The sequence below is a fragment of the Pseudophryne corroboree genome, chromosome 9, assembly GCF_028390025.1.
Source record: "Pseudophryne corroboree isolate aPseCor3 chromosome 9, aPseCor3.hap2, whole genome shotgun sequence".
Classification (NCBI taxonomy): Eukaryota; Metazoa; Chordata; class Amphibia; order Anura; family Myobatrachidae; genus Pseudophryne; species Pseudophryne corroboree.
This window is the reverse complement of record NC_086452.1, coordinates 216623524-216641293: the sequence shown is the minus strand read 5'-3', so window position 1 is coordinate 216641293 and position 17770 is coordinate 216623524. Positions and strand designations below refer to the sequence as shown.

The window sequence follows — 17770 nt, the reverse complement described above, 5'->3', positions numbered from 1 at the left end:
TAACAGAGGCTGCTCATATCAAAGCAGCTACCCCTGTTTGAATATTTTGTTATGCTACTATATACAGTATTTATGTATTTATATATTTATAATTTATTTATATATTTATTATTTATTTTTTCTTCCATAAAGTCATGTTGTCCTTACACATATATACTGTATTTATACATATATCTGTGATTTGTGCTGCCACTCTATCCCTTGAAAATGCAGCATGCCCAGATACCCTCCATCACAGGGAAGTACAATGGTTGGTGATGCAAACACTCACAGGGGTTTTTCAAAATTGCTTATAAGACTTTTAATTTTCTTGTGGCCCGCACACTCTTAGACCTTGAATATTCGGCCTGGTTGGGATTTTGAGTTTGACATGCCTGTTCTAGAGTGCCACCTCTCTCCACAATATAGTAGTGCCCTAGTTGTCGTTATACCACACAGTGCCCACAGTTCATATTATGTCACCTTGTAGTGCCCCAAGTTAATAATATGCCATATTGTACTGTTGTCAGTACACATGCAACACAGTGCCCTCAGTTCATATTATGCCACACAAGTTCACATTATGCCACATAGGGGTCTATGTTCTAAGCCTTGGAGTGAGATAAAGCGGAGAGGGATAAAGTGCCAGCCAGTCAGCTTCTGACTGCCATGTTACAGGCTGTGGGGGTAATTCAGACCTGATTGCTCGCTAGCATTTTTTGTGGCGCTGCGATCAGGTCAGAACTGCGCATGAAGTGTGCACTGCAATGCTCAGGCGCGTCACACAGGTACAAAGCGGTTCGATGCTCTGCGATGGGTTTGTGCGAAGAATCCATTTGCACAGGCGATCGCAAGGACATTGACAGGAAGAAGGCGTTTTTGGGTGTCAACTGACCGTTTTCTGGGAGTGGTTGGAAAAAACGCAGGCGTTCCCAAGCGTTTGCCGGGCGGGTGTCTGACGTCAATTCCTGACCTGGACAGGCTGAAGTGATCGCAGCGGCTGAGTAAGTCCTGGGCTACTCAGAAACTGCACAAAATCTTTTTGTACCACTCGGCTGCACATGCGATCACACACTTGCACAGCTAAAATACACTCCCCGGTGGGCAGTGACTATGTGAACGCAGGACTGCAAAAAACAGCTAGCGAGCGATCAGGTCTGAATTACCCCCTGTGTTTTAAAAATTACAATTAGGAGCTGATTGGTTGGTAGTTTATCTCTCTCCACTTTATCACTATCCAAGACTTAGCACATCTGCCCCTGCGCCAGTGTGTGGTACCCCAGACCCATGCTGGATCCTATGTAATATATAACACAAATACATGTAAATATATTTACATCTATCTATCTATCTATCTATCTATCTATCTATCTATCTATCTATCTATCTATCTATCTATCTATCTATCTCTCTCTATCTCTCTCTCTATCTCTCTCTCTCTCTCTCTCTATCTATCGTGTCAATATTCATATTTTTGTTGTTGATTTACTGTGTTTGGGCTCTGTACACCACAAGGGTAGCACAGAGCCAACAGGGGAAATGGGGGAGAAGTGAGTGATGGAGTGGTGAGCCAGTAACAGGTCACATGACTTTGTAGCTGCTGGAAGTTGAGGTGGTTGAGTTGGACAGGTAAGTCAGTTACAGGGGGGTCTTTCCTGAGGTCTGTGCTGGTGAAGTGCTGCTGGCTGTGTGTGATCACAGCATACAGTAGAGCCGGTGCTGAGTGAAGGGAAGCATGAGGCAATATGTGGAGACACCCTGGCAGGCATGAGAGGAGAGTGGACACTGCAGAAACAAGGTGGCAACAGAGCGCAACAGCATTAACCTGACGGCATTGCAACTGCCAGGCCTCAGGTTCATAAACTATCCGCTGGTATGAGAGGTGCCATGGGCAGGAGAGGACATTAGCCGGGGAAGCCCTCCATCTCTGCTAGATGAGACTTAACTCTCCACCTCTATCAGGGAAACAGCTGAGACTTGGGGAAGTGTCAGGGGATGATCAGCCATGTGTTCTGCCTCCAATTACAGCCACAGAGCAGAGGGTGGAGTGTGAGAGGAGAGACACCAACTTTCCCGGCAGAAGGGGACCATACAGATCAGAGCCTCTATTAGTGCTCATTCTAGCACCCTGCACCTGTCACAACCCGGGCAGTTCCTCATTCCTGCCTGGAGTGTTGTTCTCTGCTCTGGTGCTTCTAGCACACTCTGGTCTGTATCTCAGAGAGAGCAACACCCCAGACAGGAAAGAGGAACTGCATGGGTTGTGACAGGTGCATGGTGCCACAATTAACATTATCAGGGTCCCGTTGAGTGGCCACAGGGCAGAAGGTAAACTCTACACTAACTCATTGAGCTGGTGCTGGCAGATAAATACCCATAGGACCTGATTCAGATATGGTTGAAGGTGCTATCACTACTGCTTCCTTGGAAGCAGCATTGATAGCGCTGTATGGTGATGCAGCAGGAGGTGTCTATTGCAAGCATTCGCCTCCTGCTGCAGTAGTGATCTGACCTGCGTCCTAGGACACAAAATCAGATCACTGGACTCGCCATCGGGTAACTTGTACAACCCATGGGCCATGCAAGCTGCCCGTCGCAGAGGCCAGGAAATCTCCATCCTACGACGGAGATCCCTGGCCTCTTCCCTCCCTGTAAAAAAGCGGTGACATGCCTCCGTTTTCACAAACGGAGGCTGTTGCTGCCTCCTCCTCCCCACCCCGCAGACAGCAGCAGACTGTCAATCACTGACAGTCTGCTGCCACCATGGGGCCTGTATTGCAAGACCCATTCGTACACGCACAGAATAGGTCTTGCGCAATGTACCAATAATCGGTACTTTGACATCAGGAATCAACTCCAAACTCTGGAGTTCCCATAGAATCAACTGTTAGACCTTTTTCTTTTAGCCATGTGGCTCCGACTCTCTGGAACTCGCATCCCTGCACATTTGGATTGGCCCCTGCTCTAGAATACTTCAAAAACAGACTCAAGACTCTCCTGTATACGCAAGCATTTCCATAATTGTCCCTTTAATACCTCCATGCTCTCTGTATTTTATGAAAAGCTTCTCTGTATTTCATTGTTTCTGTACTGTACTATGTTAATTCTGTTAAGTACCTTGAGTCCTATTGGAGAAAGAGTGCTATATAATTAAAATTATAATTGTTAATTATTATTGTTTGTGCGCATTGTACTGTATATGTGAATATTTATTGTTTAAATTCATGCATTGTGGAAAGCAGTTTATTGACTTTTATGACCAAAAGTTTCTGTGGAAAAATATTCTTGTCTAAAGAAAATGTACCCAGTAAAGTATAAGAACAATATAACACACCTTTACAACACCTGGCAGGGTATCACATTACTTTACAGTCATTTCTGGGAACCTGGCAGACAACTTTATTACCTGGGTGCTGCTGAGTCAGGCCCAGAGATGGGCACCTTAAGCCTCTGGGTCCTATAGCAATGGCTCCCTGCATCCACCATAGCTATGCCCATGGTTCTCCAGCACACTGAAAATATTAGATCCAGTGTAGGCTGGCTTTACTAGCAGCTGACATGTCAATTCCACACTGGTAACAAAGCAGAGAGTACATTACTTGTTTTCCTCTTATAGTGAGTCGGGGATGGAAGAAGATGATGAGTTATATTATGACTGCGTGTACATAGCGGATGAGGGAGATGAAGTATATGAAGATCTAATGAAAGCTGAAGCTGCAGTGCCCAATGTATGGATGCTATCCGTAATGTATTCAAACTTACTGGTTATTGGTGGTCATTCCGAGTTGACCGCTAGCTGCATTTGTTCGCAGTGCAGCGATCAGGCTAAAAAATGGCAGTTCTGCGCATGCGTATGCGGCGCAATGCACACGCGTGACGTACGGGCACAACGAACGATGCAGTTTTGCGCAGGGTCTAGCGATGCATTTTAGTCGCACTGGTTGCCGCAGAGTGATTGACATGAAGTGGGCGTTTCTGGGTGGCAGCTGACCGTTTTCAGGGAGTGTTCGGAAAAACGCAGGCCTGCCAGGGAAAACGCAGGCGTGGCTGGGCGAACGCTGGGCGGGTGTGTGGCGTCAAATCCGGAACTGAATAGTCTGAAGTGATCGCAAGCGCTGAGTAGGTTTTGAGCTACTCTGAAACTACACAAAGATTTTTTGCAGGCCCTCTGCGATAAAAACGTTTGCACTTCTGCTAAGCTAAAATACACTCCCAGTGAGCGGCGGCATAGCATTTGCACGGCTGCTAAATACTGCTAGCGAGCTATCAACTCGGAATGACCCCCCTTGTGTATATTAACCCAGGTTTATCAAACCTTGGAGAGTGAACCAACCAATCAGCTCCCAACTGTCATTTTATAAACACAGCCTGTAGTTAGGACATACTTACCTACATTTTATTTCTCCTCTCCGGTAGAAGCCCGGAGAGGAGACGCTGCAGTGTCTTCGGGGGGCGGGGCCGGACTGTGACATCACTAAACCGTGGGAAGGGGGCGGGGCTAAAATGACGCGATTTGCATCATTTTAACACCTTCTCCACCCGACGGACCTGCAATTGCGGAAGGTTATCTCTCCATCCTGCTCGCATCACTAGGGTGCGAGCAGGATGCGGGAGACATGCCCACTCTTCCAGGGGTGCGGGGGGCTACCCCAAAAAACGGGAGCCTCCCGCAGCTTCTGGGAGAGTAGGTAAGTATGAGTTAGGAGCTGGTTGGTTGGTACTTTACCACCGTGCTATTTATCACTGTCCAAGGCTTGATAAATGAGGGCCATTGTGTGGTGAAAAATTCAGCATAAATCCCTTTCAATTTTCTCTAGTCACAAAAATTGTAAAATGTTTTTCAATGTCTCAGCTCACACTTCATGTTATCATGGCCTCTCCATTCCAATTGGGAAGGGGGATATGTGTATTTATGGTCATTCTTAATGAATTTTCTGTGTTTGCAGAGGACTACAGAGAGTGACATTCGGAGCTGTTGTCTGTTAGAAATAAAGCAGACAGAGGAGAAATATTCAGAAACCCTAGATTCTATAGAGAAGGTAGGTATAAAGTTGTAAGTGGTCAATCTTAGCCTGGTCACAAGAAGTAGCTGCCACGGATGTCATGCTATAAATCACACCTACCCGCACCAGTAGTCTCACCCAGTGTCATAAAAGTGGAGGTGGCACAACCCATAGTACATCGGGGACAAGATGTGCTAAGCCTTAAAAAGTGATAAAATGTAGAGTGATAAAGTGCCAGCCGATCAGCTCCTAGCTGCCATGTCACAGGCCCTGTTTAAAAAATGTCAGTTAGGAGCTTATTGGTTGCGAGTTTATCACTCTCCACTTTATCCAGCGGTGCAAGTGTGCGGGTACGGGTGGGTACGGCGTACCCTTAAGAATTTTGCCGTGGGTACGCCGTACCCACACCGACGGGCCGCCGCTTGCTACCGCTGATGTGAGGGGAGGAGAGCGCAGCCTGCGCCTCTCCTGCCCCTCAATGTCTTCTTTCAAATCAGCGCCGCCCGTGAGCCAATCAGAGCTTTGATTGGCTCACGGATCGGCGCTGAATATTGTACTAACCCGCCGGAGACTGAGGGGAAAAAGAGGCGCATGCTGCGCTCCCCTCCCCTCACACAAGTCAGCAGCAGCGGTGAGCAGAGGAAGGGGAGGGGGGGGGGAGATTCTGCTGCAGCTTCACGAATACCTGGTACTGTGGGGGGCTATGTATACCTGGTACTGTGGGGGGCAATGTATACCTGGCACTGTGGGGGGCAATGTATACCTGGCACTGTGGGGAGCAATGTACACCTGGCACTGTGGGGGGCAAAGTATAGCTGGCACTGTAGGGGGCAATGTATACCTGGCACTGTGGGGGGCAATGTATACCTGGCACTGTGGCGGGCAATGTATATCTGGCACTGTTGTGAGCAATGTATATCTGGCACTGTGGGGGGCAATGTATATCTGGCACTGTGGGGGGCAATGTATATCTGGCACTGTTGTGGGCAATGTATATCTGGCACTGTGGGGGGCAATGTATATCTGGCACTGTTGTGGGCAATGTATATCTGGCACTGTTGTGGGCAATGTATATCTGGCACTGTGGGGCATTCGTGTATCTGGCACTGTGGGGCAACGTGTATCTGGCACTGTGGGGCATTTGTGTATCTGGCACTGTGGGGCATTTGTGTATCTGGCACTGTGGGGCATTCGTGTATCTGGCACTGTGGGGCAACGTGTATCTGGCACTGTGGGGCAACGTGTATCTGGCACTGTGGGGCACTCGTGTATCTGGCAATGTGGGGCAACGTGTATCTGGCACTGTGGGGCAACGTGTATCTGGCACTGTGGGGGTCATATGTGTATCTGCCCCTCCCCCATATGTGTATCACGCCCACATTTTCATTGGCCACGCCCCATATGGCATTTGACCACACCCATTTTTTGGCACACGCGCCTTCGGCGCGCGCACACAGTACCTGTAAGACATTTTTTCTACTGACTTTATCACTTGGCTTAGTACATCTGGCCCCCAGTGCAGCTACAGTTACTGTCTGGTGCTAGAGAGCCTTAGGCTGGTATATCATGAACAATGCATGCCTCAAATCAGTGAGACAGCATCCAGGAACAGCATTGTGCATTCTGTATAAGACACCTACATGGCTTCTGGATTCAACATTTTATTGATTGAAAATGTACAGGACTAAGAAAACTTGGAGAAAAAGTTATCAGACTATCTCCAGGAGCATAGCATTTTCCAGATATACCTAGCAGTCCATGCACACTGACAGCCCCCCATAATGTAGAAATAGGAATGTTAGCGCTAAGATTCTAACAACATTTTAGACACTGTGACCTTTATTTGTAATTATTTACTGCTGTTCATTACAGTGGATTAATTGTCCGCACCATTTTCTATTAATCATTTTTTTTGTTTCTTTTTAGTTCTTCATGGAACCACTGAAAAAATTCTTGCCTTCCGCAGACCTGCAAAACATATTTATTAATATCCCTGTAAGTGTAAGAAATGGTGTACAAACTGCAAAGTACTTAAACATCAGTATGCCACAACTCCAGACCAAGTGGAAAACACTAGCATGATGCGTTTGGAAGAGTTTTACAGCCGCTTACATATGGATGGAAGGGGAGGGGTAAGGTGGGAGTATAGTCAGTGTGTCCACTAGTTATAGGTGGATGGGAGAATGCCGACTGCATCATACAATGCCACTTTCTCTAACGTCCTAGTGGATGCTGGGGACTCCGTAAGGACCATGGGGAATAGACGGGCTCCGCAGGAGACAGGGCACTCTAAGAAAGAATTAGGACTACTGGTGTGCACTGGCTCCTCCCTCTATGTCCCTCCTCCAGACCTCAGTTAGAATCTGTGCCCGGTCAGAGCTGGGTGCACTTTAGTGAGCTCTCCTGAGCTTGCTAATAAGAAAGTATTTTGTTAGGATTTTTTATTTTCAGAGAGATCTGCTGGCAACAGACTCTCTGCTACGTGGGACTGAGGGGAGGGAAGCAAACCTACTAACTGCGGATAGGTCGTGCTTCTTAGGCTACTGGACACCATTAGCTCCAGAGGGATCGAACACAGGAACTCACCCTTGGTCGTCCGATCCCGGAGCCGCGCCGCCGTCCCCCTCGCAGAGCCAGAAGACAGAAGCCGGCGAGAGAAGCAAGAAGACTTCAAAATCGGCGGCAGAAGACTCCTGTCTTCATATGAGGTAGCGCACAGCACTGCAGCTGTGCGCCATTGCTCCCACATTAAACCCGCACACTCCGGTCACTGTAGGGTGCAGGGCGCAGGGGGGGGCGCCCTGGGCAGCAATTGAGTACCTCCTGGCATAATAGAGCATATATACAGCTGGGCACTGTATATATGCATGAGTCCCCGCCATTATTTTACACAAAATCGCTGAGGGGGCGGGGCTTCTTCCTCAGCACTCACCAGGGCCATTTTCTCTCCACAGCTCCGCTGAGAGGAAGCTCCCCAGGCTCTCCCCTGCAGAATCACAGTAGAAAGAGGGTAAAAAGAGAGGGGGGGCACATAAATTTAGCGCAAAATCACTAATACAGCAGCTACTGGGTAAACACTAAGTTACTGTGTAATTCCTGGGTTATATAGCGCTGGGGTGTGTGCTGGCATACTCTCTTTCTGTCTCTCCAAAAGGCCTTGTGGGGGTTCTGTCCTCAAATAGAGCATCCCCTGTGTGTGTGGTGTGTCGGTACGATTGTGTCGACATGTTTGACGAGGAAGGCTATGTGGAAGCAGAGCAGGTGCAGATGAATGTGGGGTCGCCGCCGACGGCGCCGACACCTGATTGGATGGATATGTGGAAGGTGTTAAATGATAATGTAAACTCCTTGCATAAAAGGTTGGATAAAGCTGAAGCCTTGGGACAGTCAGGGTCTCAACCCATGCCTGATCCTACAGCGCAGAGGCCGTCAGGGTCTCAGAAGCGCCCACTATCCCAGATTGTTGACACAGATATCGACACGGATTCTGACTCCAGTGTCGATGGCGATGATGCAAAGTTGCAGCCTAAAATGGCTAAAGCCATCCGCTACATGATTATAGCAATAAAGGATGTATTGCACATTTCAGAGGTAAACCCGGTCCCTGACAAGAGGATTTATATGTTTGGGGAAAAAAGGCAAGAAGTGACTTTTCCCCCTTCACATGAGTTAAATGAGTTATGTGAAAAAGCTTGGGATTCTCCTGATAGGAGAGTGCAGATTTCCAAACGGTTACTTATGGCGTATCCTTTCCCGCCAACGGACAGGTTACGCTGGGAATCCTCCCCTAGGGTAGACAAAGCTTTGACATGCTTATCTAAGAAGGTGGCCCTGCCGTCACAGGATACGGCCTCCCTAAAAGATCCTGTGGATAGGAAGCAGGAAGGTATCCTGAAGTCCGTTTATACACATTCAGGTACCCTACTGAGGCCGGCAATTGCGTCGGCCTGGATGTGTAGTGCTGTAGCAGCATGGACAGATACTCTGTCTGAAGAACTTGATACCTTGGACAAGGATACTATATTACTGACCCTGGGGCATATAAAAGACGCTGTCCTATATATGAGGGATGCCCAGAGAGACATTTGCCTACTGGGCACTAGAATAAATGCAATGTCAATTTCTGCCAGAAGGCTCCTGTGGACTCGGCAATGGACAGGTGATGCCGACTCAAAAAAGCACATGGAGGTTTTACCTTATAAGGGTGAGGAATTGTTTGGGGACGCTCTCGGATCTAGTTTCCACAGCTACGGCTGGGAAGTCAAATTTTTTGCCATATATTCCATCACAACCTAAGAAAGCACCGTATTACCAAATGCAGTCCTTTCGATCGCACAGAGGCAAGAAAGTTCGTGGTGCTTCTTTTCTTGCCAGAGGCAGGGGTAGAGGAAAGAAGCTGCACAATACAGCTAGTTCTTAGGAACAGAAGTCCTCCCCGGCTTCCACAAAATCCACCGCATGACGCTGGGGCTCCACAGGTGGAGCCAGGAGCGGTGGGGGCGCGTCTCCGAAATTTCAGCCACCAGTGGGTTCGCTCACAGGTGGATCCCTGGGCTAAACAGATTGTGTCTCAGGGATACAAGCTGGAATTCGAAGTAATGCCCCCTCACCGTTACCTCAAATCGGCCCTGCCAGCTTCCCCCATAGAAAGGGAAGTAGTGTTAGCGGCAATTCACAAATTATATCTCCAGCAGGTGGTGGTACAGGTTCCCCTCCCTCAACAGGGAAGGGGTTACTATTCCACAATGTTTGTGGTTCCGAAACCGGACGGTTCGGTCAGACCCATATTGAATTTAAAATCCCTGAACATTTACCTGAAAAGGTTCAAGTTCAAGATGGAATCGCTGAGAGCGGTCATCGCAAGCCTGGAAGAGGGGGATTTTATGGTGTCTCTGGACATAAAGGATGCTTACCTGCATGTCCCCATTTATCCACCTCATCAGGAGTACCTCAGATTTGTGGTACAGGACTGTCATTACCAATTCCAGACGTTGCCGTTTGGTCTGTCCACGGCACCGAGAATATTTACCAAGGTAATGGCGGAAATGATGGTGCTCCTGCGAAAGCAAGGAGTCACAATTATTCCATACTTGGACGATCTCCTCATAAAGGCGAGGTCCAGAGAGCAGTTGCTGATTAGCGTAGCACACTCTCGGGAGGTGTTACAACAGCACGGCTGGATTCTGAATATTCCAAAGTCGCAGCTGATTCCTACGACGAGACTGCCCTTCCTGGGCATGATTCTGGACACAGACCAGAAGAAGGTGTTTCTCCCGGAGGAGAAGGCCAAGGAGCTCGTGACTCTGGTCAGAGACCTCTTAAAACCAAAACAGGTGTCGGTGCATCAATGCACGCGAGTCCTGGGAAAGATGGTGGCGTCATACGAAGCCATTCCCTTCGGCAGGTTCCATGCGAGGAACTTTCAGTGGGATCTGTTGGACAAGTGGTCCGGATCGCATCTTCAGATGCATCGGCTGATCACCCTATCCCCCAGGGCCAGGGTGTTTCTTCTGTGGTGGCTGCAGAGTGCTCACCTTCTCGAGGGCCGCAGGTTCGGCATACAGGACTGGGTCCTGGTGACCACGGATGCGAGCCTCCGAGGGTGGGGGGCAGTCACTCAGGGAAAAAACTTCCAAGGGCTGTGGTCAAGTCAGGAGGCTTGTCTGCACATCAATATCCTGGAACTAAGGGCCTTATACAACGCCCTGAGTCAAGCGGAGCCTGTGCTTCGCAACCAACCGGTGCTGATTCAATCAGACAACATCACCGCAGTGGCTCATGTAAACCGCCAGGGCGGCACAAGAAGCAGGGTGGCGATGGCAGAAGCCACCAGGATTCTTCGTTGGGCGGAGAATCACGTGCAAGCACTGTCAGCAGTGTTCATTCCGGGAGTGGACAACTGGGAAGCAGACTTCCTCAGCAGGCATGACCTCCACCCGGGAGAGTGGGGACTTCATCAAGAAGTCTTCACACAGATTACAAATCGATGGGAACTGCCACAGGTGGACATGATGGCATCCCGCCTCAACAAAAAGCTACAAAAGTATTGCGCCAGGTCAAGAGACCCTCAGACGATAGCTGTGGACGCACTAGTAACACCGTGGGTGTTCCAGTCGGTCTATGTGTTTCCTCCTCTTCCTCTCATACTCAAGGTGCTGAGAATCGTAAGAAAAAGAGAAGTGAGAACAATACTCATTGTTCCGGATTGGCCAAGAAGGGCTTGGTACCCGGAACTGCAAGAAATGCTCACAGAGGACCCATGGCCTCTGCCTCTCAGACAGGATCTGTTGCTACAGGGGCCCTGTCTGTTCCAAGACTTTGTTAGGCGCCGGGGTCCGCTCGGCCGTGCGGCCCGGCGCCTAGCAACCAGGGACGCCGGGCGCGTTCAGCCGCCGGCTCCCTGGCAACGCTGAGACGCTGGGCGCACGGAGCCGCCTCTGGCCTTAGCAACGGGGACGCCACGTGCAGCCGCGTTCCCCGTTGCTGGGTCTATCCTGTTGCCCTGATTATGTGCTGGCCGTGCAGCATGCAAGCTGCACGGCATTTCTTTTGATTGTCCTGTCTGGATCTGGATTGGAGGGTGCCTGAATAAAGGCATCCTCAGGACTTCCTACAGACGCCGGTGATAGTTTCCTGTTTGCCTTGTCTGCTGCAGAGAGTTCCCAGTCCCGGTCTATTTGGTTGTTCCTGTTCTCAGAGATCCTGTACTCGGAAGTTACCATCTGTTCCTGGAGTCTGACCGAGCACCTTTAACATCTGGTGGTGTTCGTGAGTCGCGGCGCAGCCGTGTGTTGCGGCTAGTCCGCTACTATTTATTATTTTGTTTATATTGTGTTCTGGAGTTTTGCGGAGGATTCCGCTTCCACAGATCCACTCTGGTGTCCAGCGGTGCCGGATAGGAGTGTCGGATCAGTGGATCTTTGGTTGTCCTTTTCCCTGGCGGCAAATCCGCACATACCTTTTGATTTAGTTAAGTCAGCTTGTAACCCCTGGCCGTGTTGCTTAGTTAGAGGGCCCCTTGTTATCACCCTGTCTCGGACTTCCCCTTGTCTCCCATTAAGACCTGCGGGGGCATCGGGGTTGGGCAGACATAATCCGCCCTTCGAACGCGGCTGCCATGGGCTCAAGCAACCATAGTCTCGCAGGGGATTTCTGATAACACGGGCGAGACAACGGAGTTAGGGCGCCAGGGGTTACTAGGCCTTCCAGCTCCCACAACCAGCTTATTTTCCTGAACTCAGATCCCTGTCATAAGATCTCCTCCGGTCTGGAGTTCAGGAATCATAACATTATCACCGGCCAGACAAAAGAAAAAATTTTGAACAAGAGTTAATTTTTTCACTTATTCAGTTGGGAGAATTTTTTGTCGGCCTCATGAATCCCACCGGTGTTGGGCCAAATCCTGGCCAGTTTCTAGTTAGTCAGATTCAGGAACTTACTCAGATGGTTCAGGATCTGTCCCTCCGGGTGAGCTCACAGGAAGATCTGTTACGGACCTCCCCGAGGGTCGTCCCTGAACCAAAAATGCATCTGCCTGACCGTTTTTCTGGGGATAGAAAGCAGTTTTTTAATTTTAAAGAATCTTGCAAACTGTATTTTCGTTTAAGACCAGTTACCTCAGGTACAGAGGCTCAGCGGGTTGGGATTATTATTTCTCTGCTCCAGGGGGATCCTCAGACCTGGGCTTTTGGTTTAAAGACAGACGATCCGGCCTTATCGTCTGTAGACGCCTTTTTGAAATCTTTAGGGCTATTGTATGACGACCCTGATAGAGAGGCATCCACAGAAAGTCAGTTGCGTGCTCTTAGACAGGGTAGGAATCCCGCAGAGAATTATTGTACGGAGTTTCGCCGTTGGTCGAACGACTGTGGCTGGAATGACCCAGCCCTGCGCAGTCAGTTTCGCCTTGGCTTATCTGAATCTATAAAAGACAGTCTCCTCCAGTATCCCGCTCCTGCGACCCTCGATAACCTCATGGAGCTCTCTATTAAGATAGATCGTCGGCTCAGAGAGCGGAGGGCTGAAAAAGGGGCATCTGTCGGGTCCTCTTCCTGGGTTCCTTCCATTCCTGTAGACATAGAGGAGCCTATGCAGATAGGTCTCTCCAAATTGTCTCCGGAAGAAAGAACCAGGAGGCAAAATTCTGGTCTGTGTTTATACTGCGGAGGTAAGGGACATTTTGCCCGTAGTTGTCCAAACAAGTCGGGAAACTTCCTGACCAAGTGAGTTGTGAGGGGGTTCACTTTGGTCTGCAGCTCATCTCCTCAAATAATTCACTGTTGGTTCCTGTTAAAGTTTCCTATGGCAGCCTCTGTTCCTCGGTCTCTGCTTTTGTGGACAGTGGAGCTGCAGGAAACTTTATGGATTTAACATGGGCCAAGGCCTTAGGTATTCCTCAGCTAACCTTGAATAGGTGTATCACCATGCATGGTTTAGACGGGAGTCCCTTGTCCAATGGGGTTATTTCTCTATGTACACCTCCAGTTTTGCTCTCGGTGGGAGCTTTGCATTCTGAAAAGATTGAGTTTTTCCTTACCCATTGTCCAGCAGTTCCTGTGGTTCTGGGTCACCCTTGGCTGGCCTTTCATAATCCCATCATAGATTGGCAGTCCGGGGAGATCCTACAATGGGGTACCATCTGTGATAAAGAATGTATTACGCTTCCTATCCGAGTAGCTGCCGCCGGTTCCGCACATATTCCTGGGGAATACCAGGATTTTGTTGATGTGTTTTCTAAGGGCAATGCAGATATTTTGCCTCCCCATAGGCCTTATGATTGTACCATTGAGTTAATTCCTGGTGCCACGTTGCCTAAAGGAAGGTTATATGCATTGTCTGGTCCTGAAACTGTGGCCATGAATGAGTATGTGAAAGAAAGCCTTGGGAAAGGGTTTATCAGGCCATCTAAATCCCCTTTAAGTGCAGGGTTCTTCTTCGTAGAGAAGAAGGATGGTTCACTCAGACCCTGCATTGACTTTAGAGCTCTGAATAAAATCTCAGTAAAGAATACTTACCCTCTGCCGCTGATCTCTGTCATCTTTGATCAGCTACGTTCGGCTGTTATTTTCTCTAAGATTGATCTGAGAGGAGCATATAACCTCATCAGAATCAAGTCAGGGGATGAATGGAAAACGGCATTTAGTACTCAGTCAGGCCACTATGAGTATCTGGTCATGCCATTCGGCCTATCTAACGCTCCGGCAGTTTTCCAGGATCTCATTAATGATGTGCTTCGTGAGTTTCTGGGAAGATTCGTCGTGGTCTATTTAGACGATATTTTGATATATTCTGACTCCGTGGAACAGCATGTTACCCAGGTGCGTCAGGTGCTAAAGAAATTACGTGAAAATCACTTATATGCCAAGCTGGAAAAGTGTGAATTTCATGTCACAGAAGTATCCTTTTTAGGGTACATTATTTCCCCTCGGGGATTCCGAATGGAACCAAAAAAGCTCCAGGCCATCCTTAGTTGGGCGCAACCCACCAATTTAAAAGCAATTCAGCGCTTTTTAGGGTTTGCGAACTACTATAGAAGATTTATTCACTCTTTCTCTGACCTAGTTGCTCCTATTGTGGCACTTACTAAGAAGGGAGCAGATCCTACCAATTGGTCATGTGAAGCTGAGTTATCTTTTCAGGCCTTAAAACAAGCCTTTGTCTCAGCCCCTGTCCTTAGACATCCCAACCCAGAATTACCTTTCATTGTTGAGGTTGATGCCTCGGAGGTTGGAGTAGGGGCTATCCTGTCTCAGAAGGATCCAGATTCCCTTGAGTTACATCCTTGTGCCTATATGTCCAGGAAATTCTCATCTACAGAATCCAACTACGACGTTGGTAACCGGGAATTGCTGGCTATTAAATGGGCTTTCGAGGAGTGGAGACATTGGCTTGAAGGAGCGACCCATACCATTTCAGTTTTGACTGATCACAAAAATCTTCAATACATTGAATCGGCTAAACGACTGAATGCCCGACAGGCTCGTTGGGCTTTATTTTTTACTCGTTTCAAATTCATTATCACCTTCAGACCAGGTTCCAAGAATACCAAGGCAGATGCCCTGTCACGCAGTTTCCTTCCGGTTCAAGACAACAGTCCTGTTACCCCCATACTTCCGTCTTCAGTCATTCAGGCAGGTCTCACACAGGATGTATTTTCCCAATTAAAGCTGCTTCAGCATCAAGCTCCTGGAAATACTCCTGCTGGTCGTCTTTTTGTCCCTGAATTTTTGAGAGCAACTGTTTTGGCAGAGTTCCATGATAGCAAAGTTGCCGGGCATCCTGGAATCGCCAAGACTTTGGAATTGGTATCCCGCTCAGTATGGTGGCCTGGTCTTTCCAAAGACATTAAAGAGTTTGTTTTTTCATGTCAGGTCTGTGCACAGCATAAAGTTCCTCGTTCTTTGCCCATTGGTCAACTTATGCCCTTGAATGTTCCCCTTAGGCCATGGTCGCATATCTCCATGGATTTTGTGGTGGACCTCCCTCTGTCAGCAGAATGCCGAGTCATATGGGTAGTAGTGGACCGTTTTAGCAAAATGGCCCATTTCATCGCTCTTCCCCGATTGCCATCTGCCCAGGGATTGGCAGTCTTATTCCTCCGTCATGTTTTCAGACTCCATGGGTTACCCACCGATATTGTTTCTGACAGGGGTCCACAATTCATTGCGCAATTTTGGAAATCTTTTTGTGCTTCGTTAAAGATGAAATTATCATTAACCTCCGGCTATCATCCACAATCCAATGGACAGACTGAGAGAGTTAACCAATCTCTAAAACAATATTTGCGTTTGTACTCGGCCAAACTCCAAAATGACTGGTCTGAGTTTCTTCCATTGGCGGAGTTTGCTTATAATAATGCCTGTCATTCCTCCACCAATGTGTCTCCATTTTTTGCAGTTTTTGGTTTCCACCCCAGAGCTAATTCATTTTTTCAACATTCCTCTGTCTCCTCTCTGGCCCTGACCTCTCATCTTAAACTTATTTGGAAAAAAGTGCACCTGGCTCTCAGAAAAGCAGCTTTCCGGGAAAAGAAATTTTCTGACAGGCTCCGGCGGCCGTGCACTTTTAAAGTAGGAGACAGGGTGTGGTTGTCGACTCGCAACATCAAACTTCGACAAACTTCAGCCAGATTGGGTCCTAGATTTATTGGACCATTTCTCATTATCAAAAAAGTCAATCCAGTTGCTTTCCGGTTACGTTTACCAAAGACTTTACGGATCGGAAATACCTTCCATTGCTCATTGCTTAAACCATATGTTTCGTCCAGCAGATTTCCTCGTAAAAAATCTCAGGGGAGATCACCAGTTAATGTACAGGGTCAGCAAGAGTTCTTGGTTGAGAAGGTTCTCGATTCCAAGTTGTCCCGGGGTCGGCTTTATTTTTTGGTGCATTGGAGAGGTTATGGGCCAGAGGAAAGGTCGTGGGTCCTGGATGAAGACCTTCATGCCCCGAGGCTGAAAAGGGCATTTTTTCATGAATTTCCTCGGAAACCGGGCCTTGGGGGTTCCTTGACCCCTCCTCAAGGGGGGGGGGGTACTGTTAGGCGCCGGGGTCCGCTCGGCCGTGCGGCCCGGCGCCTAGCAACCAGGGACGCCGGGCGCGTTCAGCCGCCGGCTCCCTGGCAACGCTGAGACGCTGGGCGCACGGAGCCGCCTCTGGCCTTAGCAACGGGGACGCCACGTGCAGCCGCGTTCCCCGTTGCTGGGTCTATCCTGTTGCCCTGATTATGTGCTGGCCGTGCAGCATGCAAGCTGCACGGCATTTCTTTTGATTGTCCTGTCTGGATCTGGATTGGAGGGTGCCTGAATAAAGGCATCCTCAGGACTTCCTACAGACGCCGGTGATAGTTTCCTGTTTGCCTTGTCTGCTGCAGAGAGTTCCCAGTCCCGGTCTATTTGGTTGTTCCTGTTCTCAGAGATCCTGTACTCGGAAGTTACCATCTGTTCCTGGAGTCTGACCGAGCACCTTTAACATCTGGTGGTGTTCGTGAGTCGCGGCGCAGCCGTGTGTTGCGGCTAGTCCGCTACTATTTATTATTTTGTTTATATTGTGTTCTGGAGTTTTGCGGAGGATTCCGCTTCCACAGATCCACTCTGGTGTCCAGCGGTGCCGGATAGGAGTGTCGGATCAGTGGATCTTTGGTTGTCCTTTTCCCTGGCGGCAAATCCGCACATACCTTTTGATTTAGTTAAGTCAGCTTGTAACCCCTGGCCGTGTTGCTTAGTTAGAGGGCCCCTTGTTATCACCCTGTCTCGGACTTCCCCTTGTCTCCCATTAAGACCTGCGGGGGCATCGGGGTTGGGCAGACATAATCCGCCCTTCGAACGCGGCTGCCATGGGCTCAAGCAACCATAGTCTCGCAGGGGATTTCTGATAACACGGGCGAGACAACGGAGTTAGGGCGCCAGGGGTTACTAGGCCTTCCAGCTCCCACAACCAGCTTATTTTCCTGAACTCAGATCCCTGTCATAAGATCTCCTCCGGTCTGGAGTTCAGGAATCATAACAGACTTACCGCGTTTTTTATTTGACGGCATGGCGGTTGAACGCCGGATCCTAGCGGAAAAAGGCATTCCGGATGAAGTTATTTCTACGCTGATAAAGGCTAGGAAGGACGTGACAGCAAAACATTATCACCGTATATGGCGAAAATATGTTGCTTGGTGTGAGGCCAGGAAGGCCCCTACAGAGGAATTCCAGCTGGGCCGTTTCCTTCACTTCCTGCAGTCGGGAGTGACTATGGGCTTAAAATTAGGGTCCATAAAGGTCCAGATTTCGGCCCTATCCATT

The 17770-nt window shown here is 48.9% G+C and overlaps 1 protein-coding gene across 3 annotated transcripts in view; it reads left to right on the top strand.

Annotated features, from left to right (window-relative positions):
- Positions 1-17770, top strand: part of VAV3 (vav guanine nucleotide exchange factor 3) — a 546183-nt gene that overhangs the window by 288801 nt on the left and 239612 nt on the right. For 2 of the 3 annotated variants that reach the window (XM_063940113.1, XM_063940112.1), the window contains exons 5-7: positions 3596-3707; positions 4926-5018; positions 6909-6977. In XM_063940113.1, the coding sequence (XP_063796183.1) occupies positions 3596-3707; positions 4926-5018; positions 6909-6977 (274 nt within the window). Of the gene's footprint in view, positions 1-1628; positions 1778-3595; positions 3708-4925; positions 5019-6908; positions 6978-17770 lie in introns of those variants that run through there. The other variant, XM_063940114.1, reaches the window with a different exon arrangement.